The 25,116-nt window shown below is 48.1% G+C and overlaps 1 protein-coding gene across 5 annotated transcripts in view; it reads right to left on the bottom strand.

Moving 5' to 3' along the window:
• The window catches only part of NHS (NHS actin remodeling regulator), a 344,407-nt gene that overhangs the window by 82,519 nt on the left and 236,772 nt on the right, over positions 1-25,116 (bottom strand). For 2 of the 5 annotated variants that reach the window (XM_072744096.1, XM_072744097.1), the window contains exon 1: positions 1,181-1,644. The exons of the other annotated variants lie outside the window; for them this stretch is intronic. In XM_072744096.1, coding sequence (XP_072600197.1) covers positions 1,181-1,406 — 226 coding nt within the window. In that variant the 5' untranslated portion in view covers positions 1,407-1,644. Of the gene's footprint in view, positions 1-1,180; positions 1,645-25,116 lie in introns of those variants that run through there. 5 annotated transcript variants of the gene reach the window in all.

The following is a 25,116-nucleotide window of genomic DNA, read 5'->3' as shown; positions in this document are numbered from 1 at the left end:
ACCCTCATGCAGCTGGGAAGGGAGACCCCATTCTTGTAATAGTGGGGTCAAGCTAAGCTGCATCTCCAACCGCAGGGCTATTTTTAGATGCTGTTATCTTTGCCTTGCTCACAAGCAGCTGTGAAAAACAAACTGGTGACCAGGAGGCACGAAACTGCAAAACAGAAACCTCATAAAACAGGAGCTCCCAAACTCAAGAGCAGACCACACTATGGCTACAACACCGTGCACCATCATGGCCGGGCCTGCTTAACCTGCCCTTAAGGGGGCACCAGTTGGGGCTTTGCTTTTTCACTGCCCATGCATTCCCCGGCCTGGCATGTCCTGGGCAAGTCCAGCTCTGGACCACCAGGTCTGGTAGGGCTATTCAAACAGGCAGCCCCACTCATGCCCACAGATGGTGACCCAGGTGGACAGGTGTGTCAGGGGAGCAGGCGCAATAGGGTTAACGCTGCCACAAAAGGAAGAGCTCTAGCTCTCTCGCTTCTCTCTTCCAGCTCATCCTAACAGTCCATTTGCCTCACAGCATCACAGCCAGCTCCATGACAGTGAAACCCCTGCACAGGCAAAATGTCACTCAAAACCAAGTGGCAGGGCACGAAAACAGGATGGAGCCCCAAACTGGATCCCCGACTTCTCCCCAGCCCTCGGAGCTCCCAAAAGGCTGGGCTTCGGGGCGCACTCCCTCTCACAAAGCCCTCGAGTCCACATGCCCCCTATAGGAAACCCACCACCAGCCCCTGCAGCCCGGAGAGCCCCCCTCCACTCAGCTGGTAAGGGCCTGGGTAGCCGCGTGGAAAAGTGCCGCCCCGCCCCAGAACCCGGGATGAGGGGCGAGGTGGAGGCGGCAAACTTCAAAGCTGCAGCTGCAATATGCTTAAAATAAAAGACCCCTGAAAGCCAGAGCTGTTCCCCTCGCCCCTCGGAGCTACGCGCGGTCCACCTTGACCGCCTGCTCACCCTCACTCCGCTCGGCCAAGGGGACCTGACTCTCAGACCTGGGGGCGGCTGGGCAGGAGGGGGGGCGGATTTCCTCCTAAGCTGGCGCGCGGCGGGGCTGCGGCTCTTGCTTCCTCCGTCCCCCAAGTTCCCCCACCACCCAGAGGTGTGAAAAATTAGTTTAAAATGATGTCACCTGCCCCTACCCCTTCCCCCCAGGCTGGTCCCATCTCACACACACCCGAGTGGCCTGGGCTGCGAGTCGCGGAGCATCCCGGGGGGTTGCGGTGGGGCGCCGCGCCAAGGCTAGCTTCCCCGGGCGCCCGCTCAGGCTCGGGCTCGGCCCTGGGAAGCCCGCCCGCGCATCGTTCCCCCGGTGCAGAGATCCTACCGCCCGTGCGCCCTGGGCGCGCCGCCGGGCCCCGCGCCGGCTCCCCAGGAATGCGGCCGTCAGGTGAGGTAGGCATGCGTGCCGGCTCCGCAGCGAAGCAGCAGCTGGCTGGGGCGCTGGGCTCAAGATATGCCTCTTCTCCCTCTCCCCGCAAAGGAGAGGCCTCTCGGGGGGAGGGGGCTTTCCAGCGCCTTGTTGCGTTAGGACCGCATTCCCTCTTCCTTTTGCCTTTTATCTTAGTTTCTCCTTCAGATGCAAAAAGGGAGATCGCAGGAGTCCATGCTCAGCTCCAGCCTAACTCGGTCCACAGGCAGGGAGAGAATTATGAATGGATGCTGCCTTCTGATGAGGAAGTCGACTGGGGAGGTCTCTGCGCACGGCGCGCTCCATCAAAGCCGGGGCATTGGCCCCTCCACTGCTTCAATGCTGCAGGCTGAGACACCTAATTGACCACTGGGAAATCAGGTGCCGGGAGACCTGGGCGGGACGTAGCCCCAGGGCCACGCTGAGATCGAGCGCCTTGCCGGTGTAGACAGCTTCGATTTACAGCCCAGTGAATGGAGGGGACTGCGGCAGCCAAACCTCCCGGGCAGCAGGCACGGTTGCACCAACGCTCTGCAGACAACCGCCCGGCTCCGTGAACATCTCCCAGCTCCGCTGGGCTAAAGGGAACCTGCTAAAAATAATCCGTCCCCTGCCGCCAGCCGCAGTGAGCTGCAGGACTCAGCCCCCAGCCCCAAACTCCGCGGTGCGCGGGAGCCGGCCACAAAGCGGGCCCTGCGCGCTTAGACAAGCCGGGGGTTGCGGAGGTTGCTGGGTCCGGATTTCTGGAACCTGTGCGTTTGCTTCTCCGGTAGCGCGACTGCCGGTGCTGCGTGTTACCCATGCCCGGAGTGGCAGTGGGCTCGGCACATCACCAACAGGCTGGACCGACCACGGCTGCTCAGCACCGCACCCCCGCGGCTCCCTTCTCACCTCCCTTGTCCCCAGTCTCTGACCAACAGCAGAAGAATGAGAGACGCTGACGGTGCCAACTCCTCCAGCCCCGGGAAGAGGGAAGCCAGACACTGGTGTGGAGTAGGTGCGGGGTGTGTAACAGGACTAGGGCAGCCCCCAGATTGTAACATTGCATCCCTTCCCCCCTATTCATCCCTGGTGGCTGAAACCTTGCATCCTAGATACAACTCACTCTGCCCAGGCTTAAAAACACTGCAAAGACAATGCCTTCACAGTGATGAACTGATCTCCAGGGAAGGGTGATTTACTAAGCCAGCTGTGGGGTTGAATCAGGGTTAAAAACCATGGCATTGTGTGCCCATGCCTTAGGCTGGTAGGTTGTATATATAACAACAGCATGCAGAAGAGAAAAAAGCCATTTAGGGCCACTGCACCACTTATGGGATATACCCTAATACATAACAAGGGGAAGAAAAACAGTGGATGAAATTATCCAAAGATGCCTTGTGGGACACAGTTTTTGGTAATCTGTCTTGATGCCTTGGAAACCCATTTCAGAAAAACTTGACTATTTTCTGACCAGGTCATCTATTTTCAAATAGGGAGGTTTATGCCCTGGGCAGATTTACGTGTGTGGGCAGTACTGTGTCCACGAGGCCGGTGACTCCTCCATAATTCACAGATTGTGGTGAAACACTAACTTGCCAAGGTCATAAGAAATCACAGGGTTTGCATGTGCACTGGTAGAGCATTTCCTAATTGGCATTACTATGAATTATGACTGTGGTCACATGAAATATCACATCTAACCCAAGTTAGTCTGGGTTGGCTGCTGTCCTCCGACCCCACTCACACTAACCTCCTTGGAGGGTTGCCAGCCACCAGGAAGGTTAGAAGATCTGGCCGGAGTCCCCCTGAAAGATGGTGTGGCTAGGACAGGAAGGTTGAGGAGGAAAGAAGTGCTGTGGCCACTCCCCCATGAGGATCAGAGGAGAGCCATGAACCCTACAGTTTAAGGGCTAGGTAGGCAAAGGAGAAGAGGCTACCAGAGAGAAAGAAAGAGATGAGTCAGAGAAGCAGGAGACCAGGAGGGAAGGAGGGCCCTATCTCAGAAATCAAGGGACAAAAAAGTTTCAAGGAGGCAGCATGATTGAGAATGCAAATGTCACTGAGAGGTCCATGGGAACAGTTTTGTCCGCCAACAGCCGACCTGTGCCCCTTAGACTTCAGGAAGGCCTGATGGAGTGGACACTGATATGAAGTATGGGGTGGATGGGAAGGCCAGCCAGAGCTTCTGAAAAGAAAAGGGAAGTCTTTCCCTTAGACTTGCTCATCAAAGGATCGGTGGCACCAGCAGCATTTGGGAACCTGTGCCACCCACACCTGGGAGAGGTGCACAGTGGGGTCTGGAGATCCATGTGTATTCACAAGCTCCCAGACCCACTCTACTCGGGACACTGGAAGTCCCACCAGGAGACTCAAACTGGTCAGGCTCTGAAATGAGAATTTATGTCTAGGCGAGCAAGATGGTGAGCTCATAGGGAGCTGTTGGCCGAATCACTAACCCTGTATCCCAAGAATTGAACTGTGTTGCTCTGGGTTTTCGGGGCTGCTCTGTCAAGGGAGAGCCTTGCCAGCACTCCCTAAAGTAACGGAAATGGCCACATCTTCCCCTTCTCATTGATCTTTACAACACCGAGGTTGTTATTAACAGTGATAATGAAAATAAATGATATAACTAGATAGTTTGCACGTGAATGAAGTTTTAGCAGTTTCCATGGTGTAGAGGGAAAAATAAAAACCAACAAACCGGGTTTTTGTCCCAGGAAGACCTGTGCTTGAATCCTAGCTCCTCCACCTCTTAGCGGTATGGCCTTGGGAAAATAATTTGACTTCTCTGAACCTTGGTTTCCTCATTTGTAAAATGCAAACAGGAATACCTAATTTATAGGCTTATTAGGAAGAGTAAATAAAAGATACAATAAAAGATACAAGATAAAAGATACAAAGCACCATGATGGTGCCAGCACATAATAAAAGCCCAACAAAGGCAGTTCCTTCCCAACTGTTGGAAGTCTTCATGTGCATGCTCGTCTAGTAGTTTTTCTGGGGTCCCTGTCCCCTGAATGGTGGTTAGAGTACCCGATGCTTCCCATGGCTGAGGGCTCCAACGGAAGCACATACTGAACATCTCTTAGATGCCAGCTACTGTGCTAGGTGCTGGCCCGGAGAGCAGGGTCTGGGCCCCGCTGGAACTGGCATTTTAAGGGCAGAGTTTGCATCCCAGTGCAAGTGGGTATCCTGCTTGTTTTTACTGGATACCCAGTCTCAAGAAGAAACAACTGCAAATGTGTCCTCCGTAGGACAGTGATCAGCAAACTGGTTCTGCTGTAAAGGGCCAGACAGTAAATAATTTAGGCATTGTGGGCCACGCAATCTCTGTTGAAACTAGTTCACACTGCTGCTGTGTGTGTAGCTCAAAAGCTGCCACAGGCGAGGCATAAATGAATGGATGTGGCCGTGTCCCAATAAAACTTTATCCACAACAGCAGGCAGCAGGTGAGATTCGGTCTGTGGGCCACAGTTTGTCAGCCTATGATCTATACTGTGGCTCAAGGCATAAATATTCCCTTTACCTGGTACTGCCAGGAAATATGGAAGTCTCCATAGGTGATTTTGCACGTAACTAAAGTTTATCCAACCACGAGCAGTTTCCTGAAGCCCCTTGTTATTTTAAAGCCTATTTTATACCTTCCCTGGAAGAAACTGGCTAGTTAGCTGTTCACCAGACTGTCTCTGCCTTTCCCCCACAGCCAGCTTCCCTTGCAGTTAGGTGCAGCCACATAACTGAGTGCTAGCCAATGGAACGTGGGCAACGGGGTGTGTGTCTCCAGGCCGGGCCCATAAAACTCCTACCCGTTCCTACACACACTCCCATCTCCCCACTGCTGGCTAAACACAGGTGCTCTGTCGGGTGGTGGAACCCCAAGATGGAAGGAGCCTTGGTACCCAAATGACTGCATGCTGGCCTGCATTAGACTGCACTGTGAGAAATAAGCCTCTGAAATGTTGGGGATTTTATTACCAGAATTTAGCCTACCTTGAACAATTCACTTTTCCTATCCTTTTAATCAGATGGTAGGAAACACAATTTAATGCTTTGGTGACTACTTAGGGTCTTTATTAAGAAGGCTTATTATTGGTCTCTATGGTAACACATTTCAAAGACTCCTTTTTGGATTTCCAAGCTCTTTCCCTGATATTTAGCTCTCCACTGTCATTCCTCTTTCACCCTCCTTCTAGCTCCTTCCCCGTGGTTTGAATCCACAGTGAGCTGAAGAAAACAGACACCATGGCTGAGTAACATCTGTTCATTAAACAAGAGTTACTAATGGTCTGAGCAAGAACCTAAGCAAGGTTCTTAATGAAGTTCACGGGCTTGCTCACAACTATTTGCAGCCTTCGGAAGCTCCCTTCACAGACTTTCAGCCTCAGTGCTGTGTTCTAGAGAGCTGAAGTTATTGGAAGCTCAGCATCTCTGGAATCAGTGTGGCATTTCAGTATTATCTAGCCCACAAACTTTCAATTTTTCTACTAGTCAGCCAGGGGGGATCCATGATAAAGGTTCTAGTTCCGTGCCTTGACGTTCATGGGCTAGGCAGCTTTCGAAATACACTTTCGGATTTTTCTGCACATAGATTAAGCCCATTATATGCTCCAAATCTGCTTTAAACTCACCTTTTCTGCTTAATTATTCTGTGGACACCAAGAGATATTAGTTAGCTCATAGCTTATAGGAACTAGGAGAATTGACTTGAAAAGGCTAAATAATTTTATTCTTGTTCCAGAGCTGGTATTACCTTTATGTCTTGGGCGATTTACCAAGAAAACTGAGCCAAGCTTTGGACCTGGTCTTTGGATTATTCTGAGGGGTGGGGATATGGTCCTCTCCCAGCATGAGGCAGGATCCAGGAGAGGAGTTGGTAGGGCAGATCAATGAAGCAGGGATTGGAGGAAGCGGACAGAGTCCAGATACCTTGACAGTCTGATTTTACTTTTTTATCTAAAGAACTGAGATAGCTGTATTTAAATGATCCTCTTGGTCTGTCTCTTCATCTATGAAACAAGGAGGGTGGAGATGATCTATCAGGTTTTCTCTAGGTCTGTCATTCTGGAAGTCTATTGTTCTATGAAACCTGGAACCAAAAATCTTTCTGAAATGATTGCTGATCATCAGTGCTTAGTTTCTCTTCCCATTTCTGCTGATCCTCCAGAAACTGACAACTCTACTCATAAACTTTAGCATCTGCAAGGGCAATAATATGTTCTGTGGTCTGCGCAGGCTGGGGAAACCTTTTGTCCCAGCATGACCTTGTTCGTGACCTTGGGGATCCCAATTCCAGCTCTACGCTCCACCATATGCACCCTCTCCTTATGTTCTTGGAGGCTGGCTTCCCTACTTTATTCTCCCCAGCTCCAGTGATGGAAACCCAGGTTTGCCTCCAAAGCTCACTTCCCTGAAGCAAGTTGGATATCCCCTTCATGGCGATGGGCATGGCGGAGCCTTGTCTCCCATGTCTCCTTGGCAGTATGTTACTCCTACTCTTGCCCCGCCACTGCTCATAAGAGACCCCGCGACTTCCAGAAGAAATCAGGGCTATAAAATGGCTCACTCGTTCATAAGGAGCTATGTGTTTATTCATATATATTTTATATCATAACAAATGTAAATTAATTTCAGGGTGCAACTACCCAAGCTAGCATCTATATGGCTGCCTGTATAAAATTTCTCTCTCAAAATTCTCTAAACCATCTGGCATAAACTACTGTATTGTGACCTGTTAAAATAAGTAACAGCTGTGATAATCCCTCCCGATTTATGGCAAGCTATAAAACTCTGCATATACTGGCAATGCATATAAAATAATAAATAAAACCATTATCATTCTGTGCTGTCTTGGTGGGAATTATGATGATTTAGCCAAAATGGAGCCCTATGGAATGCATCAGAGGAGAAGCAGAGGTTTTGCCCAATCTGGCCCCCTCTAGCCCCCAAAGACCAACTTCACTACGTAGAGTTCTGAGATGTTTGAAAACTTTACCACTGTAAATGCATCCTTTCTGAGAGAACATTATTCCCATCCATTGCTACCCGACTTCTATTATTTCAAAGCTTTCTTTTCTGATGGTGGGTTTCCAAAATTCCACAGTATATCCAGACTATAAAAAAGACAAGCTATGCACAACTAAAAAATGTGAAATAATTTGTAGCACCAAAACTAAGAATCGTCTCGGGATTGTTAACTGTAAGCGTATGTTTTTGCAAACACTGCCAAGATCCCAGGTTGAAAAAGACTATATCTAAGTCATCTTTCAAAGATATGCAGTACGTGGAAAAAGAAAAGCCAGTATCTGGCAGGAAAAGGGACTGGGCAGGTTTGATTCTGTGTCAAAAAGAGTTACTATTACCACTGCCCATAAATTTCAAAAAATTAAGGAGACAGGGATGGAAACGAACATGACATGGCTGTTCACTAGGTGCTGGGCAATGTACTATATCTCATCTAACCTTCGCAACAGCTAGACACCTTAGGTATTGTGCCTGTTTTATGGTTGAGGAAATTGATGCTTAGAGAGGTTAAGTCACTTGCCCAAGGCAATCCTGTTAACAAGTTGGAGAGATGGGAGTTTGAACTCAGGTCTGATTCCAAGGCTCATGCTTTCTCTGTGTCACCATATTGTCTTGTGGACAGCTGTTTGCAATCTTTTTCTGCCATGATCCACAGTTGATAGATAGTAGGTCCATGAAGCGCTCGCTGTCATGGCCAGGGGCAGTTATCTCCCCTTTGTTTCCCACTTCTAGAGTCTACTTGAATGCAACTGAGAGTTACCATATGGTAACTCTGGAGTGGAAGAACTCCAGATCTATTTTCATTTATGCATTTACAAAATTTGCAAATAAGGATGTTTGGTTAGTATGGTAGATTTCAAAAACAGCCATAGTACTTGTTAGCTCTTCCCACCAAGAGGTGGAGGTCTGCTCTTCTACCTGGAATCTGAGCAGGCCTTATGGCTTGATTTGGCCCACAGAATGTGCTAGAAGTAGCACTGTATGTGTTCTGAGCCTGGGCCTCAAAAAGCTTTACAGCTTTTACATTTGCTGATCTTGGTACTTACCGTGCTTACTGCCACTCTACCAAGAAGCCTAGGCTAGCCTGATGGATGATGAGGCACATGTGGTCCAGCTGTTCCCCATATTCTGGCCCATAGCTTGCTAACTACCAGACATGTGAATGAGGCCACCCTAGGTCATCCAACCCCAGATGAATGACAACAGACAAAAAGCAAGCCCTGCAGAGCTCAGTTGAGCCAACCCAGAGCATTAGAATCTCCCATGAATTTTAAAGCCACCAAATATTGGGGTGATTTGTTACACAGAAAGGGTTAACTGAGGAAGTTATTTAAAATAAATTTCTAAAAAAATAATTAAAAATAAAAATAAATTTCTAGCCACATGTGAAAATAAATATAACTGGTTGAGAGTTATTGGTTTGAACACAAATTCCACAAACTGAAATGAAGTAAAATAAAAACAAAATAAATCCCTTTTGATAGCTCCAAATACTGTCATAGCTCAAAGTCTTCACATCATCTCAATCACGTCCCATGAAAGCACTAGCTCATGAAGGCTTCCGACAGACAGCCTTCATTCCCAAAGCCCACCTTCCCTCCTCCAGTCCTGGACTTGTCAGGCTGATGTTGAGTCACGTGGTTTTGGGGAAAGAATCACCAAAGGTGAGTGGCCCAGAACCACCCTCAAGAGACAATCAGTGGAAGAGAAGGAGAGATGATGTGCTTAAAGACTATAAATGCCAATGCACAACCCCAGAACCCCTCCAGGAAATAGAAGGGCAATGCCATGGAGTTAAGAGGAGCTACAGTGTTGTTAGCATGTGGTGTCAGTCTTGTAATATTCAACAACGGCAGTCATGCTGTCTTAAGAAGATAGGGTATCCAAAGCCACAGTTGGGAGAGGGAAAGAGATATCCACCCTCCTCTTCCTACACACTCGGGGAGACTTACAGATGGATGAAAGCCCTCAAAAGGAAGAAAGGAATAATTACAAACTAAATTAGGGCCAAATTGAACTATCTGAGAAAGGAAGAAATAATGGCTCTCAACCTTGCCTGTATGTTGCAATTTCAACAGAATGGAATCAACTCCTGCACTCTTCTTAATCACTACATTAATTACTAACTTTATTTAATAGGAAAAAATGTTCAGCATTTGGAATTGTCACCAGTTTCAACGAAAGCTGTCTCTTTTGAAGAAAATGCTGGTGAGTAACGATTAGTTCATTGTTCGGCTCTCTTCAAATATGGATGCTTGGGCTTGTTTTTTCTTATTTTCTTAGTAAATGTGGGAACCTTTGAACTTTGAATAATTTTTTTCTTTCAATGCCTTCTAGTTATACAAACAAAAAAATAATTACAGGGGCAGTCTTTGCATCTATACGTCTATGGTTTTTTTCATTTGGTATTTACACTGCTGAGTGAATGAATGAATTTAGTTCATTTTGCTTCTTGAAGAAAATGTATGTAATGAAAGGGGGTCCATTTTAGTTGACTCTGGCAAGGTTTTTAAGGAGCATATAAAGGAGAAGGAGAGAGAAAGAAGCCTTCTTTGTAGTCCTGAGAAAATATGTTGGTCTGTACCCCAAACAGTTTTTTCTACATTTGTGGTTAAACACATACTCATTATGTTCCAGAAAAGGGGATGTTTTACTGAAACACTTTATGAGTTTAAAAAACCCCTCTCTACACCAGTGTTTGTAGTTTCTCCCAGTTCAGGCTTTGAACTTGCTTTCCAACAGCTTTTCCCAGTCTGAGAGAGAATGTGGCCACGACACTGGATTCAGGCTCTAGGCTGGGACCTCCATGAGTTGCCTTCCAGGTGGGATCAAAATTGAAACTTCCAGATCGGAGCAAACATAAAAATAGTATTACATGCCCAATCGGTAGGGAAGATTTCTTCATTTAAGGATGGGGTCAAATTGAACAGAAAGAAAACTGACCAGGTGGGGAAAATCCATGGTCCCTGTGGTATAGCAGGAGCTCCACTACAGAAGCCAGGTAGACAAGTCCACCCTTCTTTTTTTTTTTTTTTTTTTTCAAGTCCACCCTTCTTATCAGAAGCCCTCTAACCACGTTCTACCACTTGGAGTGTGGTGTGGAGGAGAATGGAGGCATGGTTTGGCCTGTTCTTGAAGGGTTTGAGTTTAGAGTAATTAATTTCTAAGAGAAGGAAGGGGAAACAGTGGGAGGCTTTTGAAGAGTAATTTCATAATAAATGGGTCATGTGTTAGCAAGCTGCTTTGCACATAGCAGCTCCTTTACTCATAAGTATTTCTTTTTGTCCCCCAAGTTCTTACTTAAGTTCTAGGTAGTTAACATAAAGGGCAATATGAGTTTCAGGGGTAGAACTTAGTGATTCATCACTTCTGCACATCACCCAGTGACCATCACAAGTGCCCTCCTTCATCCCCATCGCCTGTTGCCCCCCTCCCCCTACTCCTTCCCCTTTGGTGACCAGCAGTTTGCGCTCTGTAGTTAAGAGTCTGTTTCTTGGTTTGTTTCTCTCTTTTTTCCCCCATGTTCATTTGTTTTGTTTCTTAAATTCCACATATGATTGAAATCATGATATCTTTCTCTGACTTATTTCACTCAGCATCATACTCTCTAGCTCCATCCATGTCATTGCAGATGGCAAGATTCCATTCTTTTTATGGCTGAGTAATATTCCATTGTATATATACCACATCTTTATCCATTCATCAGTCGAGGGACATTTGGGCTCTCTCCATAGTTTGGCTATTGTTGACAATGCTGCTGTAAACATCAGGTGCAGGTGCCCTTTCGAATCTGTATTTTCGTACCCTTTAAATACCTAGCAGTGCAATTGCTGGATCCCAGGGTAGTTGTATTTTTAACTTCTTGAGGAACCTCCATACTATTTTCCAGAGCGGCTGCACAGGTTTGCATTCCCACCAACAGTACAAGAGAGTTCCTCTCATAAATATTTCTTAATAAGATTTCTTAAATTGATTTCTCAGAAGGAGAAACAACAGATGGTTCAAGTGTTCATTTGTCTCAGAGAGGTACCACTTTTAGGGTCATAGAGATGCAAATGTCAGTAGGATTTGTAAGAATGATCTTTTCTGGCCTCCTGGGAAGGCTATTACACACCCAGGGTGGCCTGCTGCTGCTGCTGCTGGTAGAACCCTGGGAGATCTAAGGGAAAGACCAATCAGAGGTCATCCCAGCCCACTCCAGTGATTCTGGGATGTCACTTTGTATCTCTGACTTTAGCCTTCCTTCCCCTATCCCTCTGACTGTGAGCACTAAGCCATAATACTGAAGCTGCAGGATGTGGGGATTTGACGCATGAATAAAGTCCATCTCTAGCTTTGGACTGTCCCAGAGTTCATTTATAAGTTTTTCTTTTTAATTTAGGACACAGTTTCCCATGGAAAAGAAGTTACAAATGGCATTTAGAGTTCCAGGTTTGGCCATCAAGACTTATTTCTTCCACAACATAGTTGGGGAGATATGCATTTACAGTGAATGAGAATGGAAAACAATACTGGTATCAGGACAGTGAATAAATGTTAGCACATCTCAAGATGATGGTTCTAAAAATTAATTTTAAATGCTGACACCCCATAAAATGTAAGACTAACTAGAGAAAGAGTAGTCAGCTGATAGAGACGTTGGAGTCTGCAACTGGAGTATCTGTCTCTTTAAGGATTAATGACACTAATTCTTTATTATGCCCAGTATCACTAGAAAGAGTCACTCATTCCAAAAAAATAATATTTTTTGAGTACCTAAAATCCTCTGGGCAATATGATAGCAGAGATGAAAGGCCTAGTCCCTACTTTGAAGGAGCCCACAGAATGGCCAACTAAACAGACACTATACTACATACATGGTTTTCAGAGGGACTCACACATCCTCCCAAGGTACACTGTGTTGTGCCTGGGGATTCAGGGAACCATAGAATAGATGTTGAGGCAGCTTCCTGGACCACTAGCTTTACTCAGTAATTGGGGGAAGATTATTTTATATTAAATAATGTAGAGAATTGTGCTAATATTATAGGAATGTTGAGGATGATGCACACAATTGTAAAGAAACTTTAATATCTACAGGAGGCTGTTTTGGGCCATAACCAACTGTACCCATGTCCTCCTTCTCCACCCTTTGGCTCAGATCCCCTAGGGGTACTAGTTCATCTTCTGCCCTTGGAAGTACCACTAAGATATAGGCAGGCACAGCATATGAGCTATGGAAATGGGGAAGTCTGAATCACCCTGGGTGATTTCAGGAAAGGCTTCCCAAGGAAGGTGATGCATAAGTCAAGGCTTCCAAACCAACTAGGAGTTGGCCAGGTGAAACAGGTCATAAGAGCACTCTAGAGAGAGGACAGCATCCACAGGCCTAGAAGTATGTGAAAGGGCATGGTGTGATGAGAAAATGCAAGCAATCTGGTGAGACTGGGACACCCACCGGACTGGTATAGGAGATTTCCACACACACGCACTGTCATCTTAAAGCACAAGAGAGGATGATGAATGAGCCTAAGACTTCTATGTTCTAGCCAATAGGAAGTGCTGTTGGCCCAGGGCGGCCTGCTGGCTATCTAGAGCAGGTGGCCTTGGGAAACGCAGGCAAGCAGATGGTGGTCTGAAGATGGCCAAGTTTAGAAATAGGATTTTGTAACTCCAGGAAGAGCTGTTATCATATCTGCAACTTGTTACTTTGCTCAGAAACTCCGAACAAGATAAAGTATAATCCCTACAAGTATTACCTCACCAGGATGCCAAAATTAAGAAATTAGAGGATAAACTATCCTTTCCCCCCACTGGAAAACATCATCTCTTCTCACTGAACTGCCAGTACATCCAAGCAACGATGTGTGCAATTCTGCATTGTAACTTCGTGACCTGCCACAACGTCTAACACTGGTTAATCCATCACCTTTTATGATCCCAGAAGACATTTACAACCCTCTCCTAGGAAATGAATATTTGAACAACACATCATTGATAAACATTGCTGAGTAATAAATATATCAGTGATAGGCAGTCAAGTTAATTAGCAGAAAGTTCTAGAGTCATTATTGGGAATTAAAAGAGAAGGTAAAAGACCTTACCTTCCCCCACTCTATTTTCTCAAGACATAGGACACTACTGGTTCTGTCCCTTGTCTGACACCTCTTCTAAGCTCACAGTCATGTATTTTGGTGGGAGCCGTCTCTGCCGATTGGTTTTTGATCCCTCAGATCAAAACTAAGTTCACTTCTACTTTGGCTGATATAAGCAGAGACTGTAGCAGAGGCCATAGTATGTCTTTTAACATTTCGCCTGTATGACATCCTTAGAACACCACCCTCCGGTGAGTTTGGGGGCCCTCATTTGTAAACCATTGCAGGTGGTATCACCTGGTGGTAAAAAGCCGGGATATGGAATCAGACAGACCTGGGTCCACATCCTGCCTTTGCAACATCTGAACTCTGATCTTGGGCAAGTTATGTTAATACCGCAAGCCTCCTTCTCCTCACCTACGATACAAACATATAACTGTGCCTGCCTCAGAGGGTTGGCCTGAGGATCAACTAGGACAGAGTCATTAGCATAGTCCTGCTGAGCATGTAATAAGGGGTCATTAAATGACTTTTAATATTAAAAGTATTGGCCTTCCCCAACCACTGGACCCAAAGCCTCCTCAGCCCCAACTGTTAATGGACAAGCTTCTCTCAAACACATGATACTGGTCATTTATGATGCAGAAGTACTTAGCCTTATATCTTCACTGGCACACTTTAGAAGAAATAAGTTTCCCTGCTTCTTTCCAGAAACACCTTTCCTTTGTGACCTGAATGAAACCACTGGAGGATCAACAGATTAGAAGAAAAAAAAAAAACCCAAGTGAATATTTTTTTGAAGTTGCTAAAATAAGTTGTTGGAAACAGAGACCCAAGAGAAATGATAGCATAAGCAACTGGTTTTATGTTTACACCTTCACTCAAACGCCCACCCACTACTGAAATTATCAGCCAGTATGTAAGATGTAATACTGAGAAATGGAGTGGGGTTAAAAACATCTTTTGATACTTGGTTGAGTCTGCATTCATTTTGCTGGAGGTAAACTGATATTAACCAAAGTAGGCCAAGATATGAAAGATGAGAATCAGCCTCAGAAAAAGTGGGGTCAGAGTAGAGGGAACAGGGTTTTATTACCAGGGACGGACAGCGCATCATTTGCCTCCAAAGGACCCTGAAGGCTCTGCTCACACACTTCCAACACTGGCTCCTAATGATGAGGACAACGGTGAGGATGAGGATGACGGCAATGGCACACGTTTATTCAGGCCCTATCGTGTGTCAAGTGCCGCACTCCATGCTTTCGTTTTATTACATCATTCAGTCTTCACAACAAGCCTAGGAGATTTTGCAGAAGAAACTGCAGCTTAGAGAGGTAAAACCCCAGAACGCTTCTGGCTAAGAAATTCCTCCCCATCCATCAAAGCCTACTCAGATCTCCCCTCCTTCTGGAAGCTTCCTTCCTTTCCCTCTTCATCTCCTCCATCCCCCACTCAGTTTTCCTTTGACTGTTTTAAAGTCTGTTTCCTTCCTACCTACCTTCCTTCCTCCCTCTTTTCTTTTTTCTTTCTTCTTTCTTTTTCTTTCTTTCTTTCTTCTTTCCTTCCTTTTCTTCCTTCCTTCTCCTCCTCCTTCTCCTCCTCCTCCTCCTTCTTCTTCTTCTCTCTCTCTCTCTCTCCCTCCCTCCCTCTCTTTCTACCTGGAGATGTAGTCACACATGTTAGTTTTGCCAAGTGCTGCTTGGGCCTCTGGATGCGGCTCTATTACTTTAAAGGTAGGGAAAGTCCTTAGTTTTGACCCAAGTTCACGGCAGGGTGTAGGGCAATTCTCTACCTCTAGAATCTGATCTGGGCCTAGACATGTATTAAATTGCAACGAACTGGATTTTGAGGCTTTCCCAAGTTTCAGATTTCATAGTTATTTTGTACTTGTTACTCTGGACCAAGGGCAGAGAAACGTCACTGTCCTACAGAAAGCTCCACACACAAGAATGTTGGAGAACGGGAAGTCATTTTTAGTCACTGAACTCAAAAGCTTCCCTTCTTATAGGAATCAAGGGTGTATCTTATCTCCCAGTTCTTCCTTCTGAGTCCATCAGTGGCTGGGCCTGCCGCCCTCCTATAAAAGGAGAGTAGACAAAGAGAAGCAGAATGTGATTTGGTGGCAAAGAACATTTTTCCCTGGGAGAAAATGGAGTGACTTTTAGCTTATCTGCTGTCACCTTGTTAATGTGATCATTGTTCTTCAAAATAAAATCTCCTCTCCTTACCCATGATGTCTTTCGTGTGAAAAAAATTTTTTAAAGCTGCAACTAAATGGCGAGAAAAGAGGGGTAGAAGGAAGAAAATAAAAGGCTAATCAAGAGAAGCTACAAATCAACTTCTCTGCAAGGAAAAGCACTCAACATACAATTATCTTAATTCTCCCAGGTAGCCATTTTGATTGCTTTCCAAGGTAGGTGTAGAAAGTACTAGAAACCTGTGGCTCCCTTCATTACCCCTGGCTTTCAGAACAGCTACAGGGCTGCATGGGTTGGGATGAGTAATTTATCGTCCATTTAAGCCAGGGGCTCTGTGGCTGTTGATGTGTGCCCCTGGCCTGTTCTCAAGCACATCCTTATTTCAAAATTAATCATCCAGCTCTACCTTGCTGGTGAAGGTTTCCGAGGATAAAAACTTAGATAGAAGAGGGAACCTAGTTGTTAATGGCCAGATGCCATCCATGGCAAGCGTAACACAAAGCCAAGGCAGCAAGAGAAGCGTGATTTACTACTCTATCTTGAAGAATAAATCAAAACTTCCTCTTTGTTCCATTGTAGGGTGGGGGCAAGAAAGGGGCAAAGATAACATTCCTGCGAGACCTCCATTCTTCAAAGCTGAGGAAACATTTGCATCTTTCCTTTTATTGACATTTGGCCTCTGGATGCCGAAGAACCAGTTCTGTGTTTCAGTTGTGAGAGGATATAGCTGAGATTAATTCCCTTCTGCATCTCCTTTCTGCCAGTGGTTGTCACCACACCCACGGGCAAGGAGTGATAGCCACACACAAGGCCAGCTCCCCTCAGGAGAGTGGGGTTTCTCAGTATTCCTGCTGACCCAAAAAGAGGCACCCGGGAGGAAGGGAGCCATGCTACCCAACAGAATATTCAGAAGCACAGGTGGACTTCAGAGGAGACTAGAAGACTCTGCCTTGAACACAGACAAGTAATTTCCACCCGAGTTCACACACAGAGGGGTTGTGCAGGACAGAGTGTGTGGGCAGCAGACTATAGTTGCTTATCGCTGCGTGCAGCCTCATCCCTTCCTGATGTGCGTGTCTTCTCTGCCTCCCCACCCCCCAGACTTAGAGAAGGTAAGAATCAATCCAAAGCAAATCATCTTAATTTTATGCAAAATACTGGCTCTATCAAACATGTTTCCCTTGGGATTAGAGACCATGTACTTTTTAAAAAAAATTTTGAAGATCAGATCAGCAAAGTGACTCATGCTATCATGTTCTAAAAAATAGAACAAAATAAGACCAAACAGAAAAACCCCACAAACAAAAATCCACCCCAGACTTGATACACCTTAACTTATTTACCCTAACAGAGTCAGCCCAAAGTCCCCTCCGTCGACCTTACACGGCTTGCCACACCACCCCAGGAGGAATGAGTTGGTCCCTCCTTCCTGTAGATGGGCCCCGAGGTACGGTGTCCAGCCTTTCCAGTGCTCACAGGTCAGTGTCCTCCTGACTCACGAGTCCGCAAGGGCAGAACTGTGTCTTAGTCGCGTCTGATGCCTGCAAGGGGACCCAGTACCCGGCAGAGATGCTGCTTCCTACAGTTGAGCTCCCCAAATGCTGCCCCCTTCAGGGACAAGACCAGCAGTCAAGGCCCTACAGGGTGGGAAGCAGCCCAGGTGTAGCTGGGAAAGAGGCCAGGTCTGGGACAAGACAGCCCAAATATTCTACTGAGGAACACTCCACAAGAGACAGGGACGAAGAAACTTCAGAGGAATTTTTCAATGGTGAATTTTTGTGTCATGCCGACTTTCTTCCTGGCTCGTCTCAGCAGGCTCGATCCAGCGTAACACTTGGCTGCACGCCCTCCCCTAGGTACACTGTTGGTATTTTCATGTCCCATCTGCTAGTGCCTCTGGAGGACATCAGGATAAGTGGGTTGATCCAGAAAGGACACCCACTGTCCTGGCCCTCTGCCTAAGACATGCAAATGGAGAACAGCTTCCCAGCCACAGAGCCTTGCCTGTGCCAAAGGCATATTACTTTCAGCACGACGCTTTCTCGTAGCTGCTATGGACTGAGCAGCTAGTGAGCGTACTACGCTCAGTCCTTGGCCTGCATGCTTTCACTTCGTGCTCACTTAGGGAAGACAGAAGGCAGATAGTCCCGTCTCCGTTTTAGAAATAAGGAAGTTGCCATCATGTGACTGGTAAGTGGCAGAGTAAGGGTTCAAACTCAGATCTGCACACACCAAAGCCACTTCCCGCACACCGTGCTCCAAACCTAACTCTAGCGGATGAAACTCCTAACAATAAGCCCGCAGAGTAAAACCAGTGGAAATTACCAAAGCTGTATTCCTGAGGTAAAGTTATAGCTCTCGGTTTTCAGATCTGTCTTTTAAACTGAGCATCAACTTAAGAAATGGAAAACAAGTTTAAAATCGCAAGTAAATGAATGCAAAAATCTGATTAATTAAAAATAATAAACACCAAAAAGAAAAAAAAGGACAAAAGCGATTGTGCCATAAGGTGGTGGCAGGCTACACCTCGTTCCCTCTGAATGCGGAGGTCCCACGAATGAACTAAGAGACCTGAGCTGATATTCAGACTGATAGGAAAGTTTTGCTTCTGGGGGTGCCTGGCTGGCTCAGTCGGTTGAACAGGAGACTCTTAATCTCAGGGTCGTGAGTTCAAGGCCCGTGTTGGGCATAAAGGCTACTTAAAAAAAAGAAGAAGAAGATAGTTTTGCTTCTGGGAAACAGGAATGCCCAGGGATGTGGGCATACACAATGGGAGTCACTGCCGGGTCCCCGGCCCCTGACTGTGGATTGGCATAAGGGTCTGGGCCCTTGAGAGCTTGCCACATCGGCATGAACGGCTCTCAAACCTGCCCAGGCCCCCAGGACACTGCAGGCTTACTTCGATGGGAGCCTGAAGCTCGAGTCCCATGCTCCATTTTTCCTGAAGATCACCACACTATCCTTTTTAAGTGTACCTGGACACGGTCCTTCAGCTACAAGATCTCCCATTTTTGGTGCAAGGCTGTGCCTGCCTCCAAGTCGGGAAGATTCAGCAGGGGCTGAGGAGGAAAGAAAGCGCAGAGTTTTATGTTTCCCTGAATTATTCCTATGCTTATAAGGCAATCGTAGGAAACGATTGTTCCATGGCTTTAAATCTAGTAAATAAAATTCCCTTTGAGACTCTGATTTGAAAGATGGTGAGGATCAGAGTAACTACTTTGTTTATGTAATAAACACACACCCCAAACTGTAACATTTTTATAATGAAACCTGGTGTAATAAAATTTGTGTTGAGGCAAAAAGCAGTCATTTTCCCCTCCGCTTTTATTGGGCTGAATGCAGTATCTGCCAAGTCCTACTTGGAGGCATCTTTGATTAAGGGCCTTGTCTCCCTACTTCTGAGCTATGCGGAGTCAGCAAGGGGACCACGGCCTTGCAGACGCTAATGCAGAAGAGAGCCCAAGTCACGCAGGGCCAGCAGCTCTAAGAAGGCCGAGCCCTCTGCCACGGAGCCCTCCTGACTTGGATGTCCAACGCTCCAAGGGAGACCAGGTCAAGCTTTTCCAAAGGCCTTCTCCCCATCTTCCTCCTTAAGCTTTGACTGGAAACTTCTGGCCGGCACCTGGAGCGGCTTTATCTCTTTGGTATTCCCTCCCATTACTTAGCCCTTCTGGCCTGCTGACTACAACCTGACTGTTGGACACTCTCCCCTGAATCCCCGGATTCTTATGCAAATGTGTGAACTTAGGTCCTGAACTGTGTCACTCGGCCTCCTGAGGGCAGTTGGGGGTTAGAGCGCCTCCTGAGGGCAGTTGGGGGTTAGAGCGGGAGAGGAGTTCTTCTTACCTAAGGCAGGGATTGTCCACCCTGACTGCACATTGGAGCCTACCTGGGGTGCTTTAAAACAACAACTGCACTGATGCCTGGGTCTGTCCCCAAAGATTCTGACTTCATGGGTCTGGAGATTAGGCTGCCCATCCAGTAATGGCATTCATGGTCAGTATACATGGTGCCAGGCGCTTGGATCTGAACAACTTCCCCACCCCTGAGTCCGGGTACCACAGTGCCCCGAAAAAATGGGCAGAGTGCAGTGGTGCCCACCCGCCCCTGCCTGGTCCACGGGCCTCTTGCCTTCCTCTCCCACGGGATCCTAGATAACAAAGCAGGCACACACCGGTGCCTCCCCATCACCACACTCGGAAAAGCAACTGAGGGAGTCTTCTCAGATGGCAGGGCAGACGATGCCTTCACTGAGCCGGGCTACGGCTGGTTAGGCCACTGCTTGGCCCTGGAGCGTGCCCGTAGTGTGTGTCAGGCTTCACAGAGCCAGTGCAGGCGAATGTGCGACAAGCTGGGTTGGCGGGGGTGAGGGGAGTGGCAGGCTTCCACAATCACACTGCCCCCCCCCCCCCCAACGTGTGCTCTTCGAGGTGGAGTTGATGCGAGAAATGTAAGGAAGGCCCGATGGCAGGAGCCTGAGCTAGTATGGCAGGGCTAGCCCCCGGGCAGGACGCAAACTGCAAATCGTTCGATGCTTTTCAAGCAGGGTTCAGTTGTGTGGCTGGCCTCACGCGGGAGAGGCACATCCGAAGGAGGCTTTAGAGGACGCAGCCGTCAAGATAGGCTCTCAAATGGTTTCAGGCCACTTCGGCTGGAAAGGAAGCTAGAAATTGGAGAGCCTGGGTCTGAGACTCCCGTTCAGGGGGCTCTTTTGGGGCCCCAGGGAGATCTCCTCGGGATGAGGGCAGGAAACAGGAATTCCAAGCCAACGGGAGGGGGCGGGGCCGGGAGGAGAAGAAAGGGCCGAGCAGGCCTCTTCCTGGCCACCCCGGGCCACAGCCCGAGAACCCTGGAACCCCCACCTGGGCTGCCCTCTGCGCCCTGTCGGAAGGCATGCAAACGTCCGAGTGGAAGAAGCGGAGAGAGAAAGGCTTGTCGTCTGTCTGAAGCCATCCAGCATCTCCGAAGGAGCACACAGTTGCAAGCTTGGCCGGCCAGAATGTCCCACCCCAAGTCCCCAGGCTTGGGAGCCTCTGGCCCCCAAACGTCAAGGTCAGCCCTGAGGGTCAGGCCCCCCCTCCTCACCTCCGTTCCCGCGGAAGGGCGCCCTTTCTCCAGAAGGCTCACTCCTCGGTCCCCCAGGACGGAAGCGGCTGCAGCGCGGCCCGCGCTAGGCCCGGCCTCTCCCAGCCCCCTCCCCCTTTGTCTGGCCGGGAAATGCTGCAAACCCCAAGTACCTGCATTCTTGGGCAGGCAGCAGGCGAGAGGCATGCTCGATTCCCGCTCTGCTTCGTAAGGCCCGGCCGCTTCTTTTATCCGAAGCCTCCCGGAGTCCCAGGGAGCTGAAAGCCGATCTGCTGGGGCCGGCGGGCCGAGCGGGGGCGGGAGGGCGCGAGAGGGCGACCCTCGGAGGGGAGGTGGCGGATTTTCGCACAGCATCTGCGCTGCCGCCGGGACTCCCCCCTGGAGGGGGAGATGGTCTCACCCGAGTGCTGGGCCAGCGCTAATCCCTCGGGGTTCACTTGAGTGGCAAATCAGGACTGCAGGGGAGCCTGGGCCACACCCCGGCTCCCGAGGAGGGGCTCGGCTGGCCGAACGCTGTGCCGCTTGCCCTGGGGCCCCTGTGCTCCCAGTGCGCCAGACGGCCGTCCCCTCACCTGGGAGCTCGTGAGAAATGCAGCATCTCAGGCCCCGGCGGCTTGCGAAGCTCTGCCAAGTGCCACGTGGCTATGGAAACCATGAGCACGCTGCCAGGGCCGGCGCCGGGGAGCCCCAGTGCACGCTCCCTCTCCGCCCGGGCGCCCCGCTTGGCTCAGTCGGTGCGAGGGGGAGCTGCTCGACGGGCCTGCAAAGATTTGCACACACGCTGAAGGAGGAGGGGGGCAGCGGACAACTGCAGTTTGCTCTTTTCGGGTTGCAAATCAATTTCTGGTCCCCTCCCACCCCAACACGCTGGCCACCTGTATCAACACGTTAGGCCTCGCGGTGCCAACAACAACAGTCAAGCGCGGGGCAGGAATCCCGGGCCCCTTGGCAGACGTCACCCACGGCGGAGCCTGCTCGGACCATCCTTTGGTCAGAAGGACCGGGCCGTAGGCGGGATGCGCACAGCTTCGCCCCGACAGCCTTGGGGCCCCCCAAGGCCCAGGTCCGCCCCCCCCCCGAGCCCCCCCCCCCCGAACTCGGATGCAGGAGGTGCAGAGAAGGAAAGAAGGACCCCTCGCGGAAAGCCAGGGAAGAGCTTTGTTTTCCAGCCCAGAGGGAACCCTGGAAATACCAGTGAGGCGGGTGGGCCGGCTCTCTTCCCAGGGAGTCGCCAGGTCTCCCTGCACCCACGCTTCTGCTCCTCAGCCTCGGGCAGCGAGAGCCAGGAGGGGTGATTCATTTCTGGGGAGCCACCCAAGGGCGCCGGGGCTCTGGGATGCGTTAAGACGCCCAAATCAACACAGGGTCTGGCTGGAACCTTGGAGAAGTGCCCGGGACAGAATTTTCAGCCTTGCGAGCATCTGTTAGTGGCACCGGGGCGGTGGCGGCGGCGGCAGGCGCCTCGAATCCAGCTAACTGCAGTCCTCGGAGCGGAGAGCAGGCAAAGAGGGTGGCCCGGCTCTCCTGGGATCTGGGTGGGCTCTCCAAGCAATCACGGTGGGCTTTTGAGTGGGAAACCAAGCTAAAACAGTATTTAAAAATCTTCTTCAGATCCCCAGTCTTGCCTCAAACAACAATCACTCATAAAAAGACTCTCACGAATGGAAGGAAATGATGCCATTGTTTTATTTTCTATGGGAAGTCATAATAGTTTTTAAAAGGTTAATCTCCTTCTCAGCCCTGTTTTTTCCCTTCCAGTGACCCCAAGCTGAAAAGGAAAAATATTTGCACTTGGTGTTTAAAAACCACAGTGAATTAGCTTTTGTTGTTCATGGCAAAGCCACTATTTAGCTGCCCAGAATCAAACCAGATGTCGGGGAAGAAAGAAGGCCCCGCATCCTGGGAACTTGCCTTTCACCTTTGCAGAAGGGCCGAGAAGAAAGCCGCACTGAGGAGACAAAATGGAGGGAGCTCGGCGGTCAGTGAACCTGACAGGCGGTTCTGACGCAGGTGCCAGGATGCCAGGATGCCAGGCCCCTGGATGCCTGAGGCCTCTGTCCTTCCAGAAGTTTCTTCTGTGGACGCCAGGCTAGCAGCGGTATTCCCACTATTCCCACTGGACCAAGGTGAGCAGTAGAGAAGCATGGAGGGGAGGATTAGGAGCCAGAAAAAAAAAAAAAAACAAACACAAAGGAGATCAGCAGAACTTGCTGGAACACTAAATCTATCAGAGAAGGAAGGAAGGAAGGAAGGAAGGAAGGAAGGAAGGAAGGAAGGAAGAAAGAAAAAGAAAGAAAGAAAGAAAGAGAAAGAAAGAAAGAGAAAGAAAGAAAGAAAGGAAGAAAGAAAGAAAGAAAGAAAGAAAGAGAAAGAAAGAAAGAAAGAAAGAAAGAAAGAAAGAAAGAAAGAAAGAAAGGAAGGAAGAAAGAAAGAAAGAAAAGAAACCCTAAAAGAAAAAGAATAGGTTTTCTTTCTGTGGCCTTCCGGGGGAGTATGAGGAATAGATTATTAGTCAGTCTTGTTTCTCTTTAGCACACCACCCACCACAACTCACAGCTTAAATTAGGAAGAAAAAAGTTCCTATGTGGCTGAGTCTGTTTCTCACTGTTTGCTAAATCTAGCAGAGTAAGAAAGCAGGAAGTCCCTCTACACTGAGACCCTTTCTATCCACTTTACAAACCTCTACTAAGCCCCCCCCCACTTTGGTAAGACATTCGGGTGAAGCCCTCAGGGCTTGGGTGCTCTTCTCATCCACAAGCACTTTACAGCCCACTGGGGAAGATGGACATGTTCATACCAACCACCACAACGGGTACCATTTTCCCAAGTGTGATCATGTGCCAGTGACTGTGTTATCTGGGTAGCATCTTACTTAATCCTTACAATAACCCTGCTGTGCATTCAGTTTGATCATTCCCATTTTACAGATGATGAAGCCAAGGCTCAGAAAGCTTCAGGAACTTGACCAGGATCACACAGCTATTAAGCTAGCAAGTCTTTGTTTTTATCACTGATAAAGCCCAGGGGCCTAGATCAGTGTCTGGCACATAGTAGCTGCTCAGTAAATATTTATTGAATGAAGAAAGCAGCTGAGGGTGCAGGGAAGGGCTTTCTGGGGCACTGGCGCTGAGCCTTGAAGCACGGCTAGGATTTGCAAAGACGACGGTAAAGGTACCCAAGAAGAAGACAGGAAATGGACAAATGCGGCTCTAGGAAAACATCACTGTTTTACAAGATTACAAAAATGGGCAGGAAGGAATAGCAGTTAAGGACACTCAAGTCAGAGGGACCCGGGTCCCACCATGGCTCTACTGCCCAAGGTTGCGTGAACACAGCCAAGTCATTTGGTCTCTCATGCTTCATTTTCCTTATCTGCAAAATGCTGATGAGAATATTACCTACTGTAGCAGAAACTCTTAATTTCCTACTAAACCTTCCATGTTCACTTTCTCTTTCATATTGATAACACGTCAATTTTTTAAATGGGGTCCACTTCCATACAACCAAAAGGCTACATGTCCAGGCCTCCCTTGTAGCTAGGGGCTGCTAGCTGGCCAATGAGATAAAAGCAACTGTGGTGTGGGGCTTCTGGAAAGTCTCTTTAGAATACAAAAGTCATGTTCCTTCTTTCATCCTCCTGCTTGGGCCAATGACGTGATGCCGTCTTGGACCAAGATGAGGGCCACCATCTAATGGTAGAACCAGGAGCTAGAAGGAGCTTTGGTCTCTCACTACTGCTAAGTCTCCATACCAGCTTTCGACTTGTTTTAGTCGAGAAATAAGAGAGAAATAAAGTTTTGTCTTTTTGAAGCCTCTCTCGATCCCCATTGGATATGTTTACCTCAGAGAGGTACTAGGAGGATAAAGTAAGATAATACAGACCAAATAATTAGTGCTGGGCTTTGGAGACAGTACGCACAAAAATGTAGGCAGTCACGTTTTGTCTCTATTCTTATCACCATTATCATCATTATCGTTACAAAATCTAGAATACTCCCTTATTCTGCATTAGGCTGAACCACCTCCATTCAGTTATTTAATTAATCAGTTTGCTTAAAATTCCTCAAAAATGTGCCTTTCTGGAGAACGTATCTATGAATCTTCCTATGACGGGGTCTCTGATAACAGAACAAAATATGTCTCTTTGAAGTTCATCACCAAATCATCCACACAACTAAGAATATTAAAAATCTAGGCCTGTTAGTGACAGGTGGGAGAGGGCGTGAATTATTAGTAGGTTCACACTTCTGAGCACAGAGACCGGGAAGCATTAGTTAAATTCTAAGTTTGGCCAAATAACCCTTCTTGGAAAGCTCCATGGCAACCCGGTGCCTCAAAAAA

Source organism: Vulpes vulpes, chromosome X, assembly GCF_048418805.1.
Source record: "Vulpes vulpes isolate BD-2025 chromosome X, VulVul3, whole genome shotgun sequence".
NCBI classification, from domain to species: Eukaryota; Metazoa; Chordata; class Mammalia; order Carnivora; family Canidae; genus Vulpes; species Vulpes vulpes.
The sequence above is the reverse complement of the archived record's forward strand: the minus strand, read 5'-3'. Positions and strand labels throughout refer to the sequence as shown.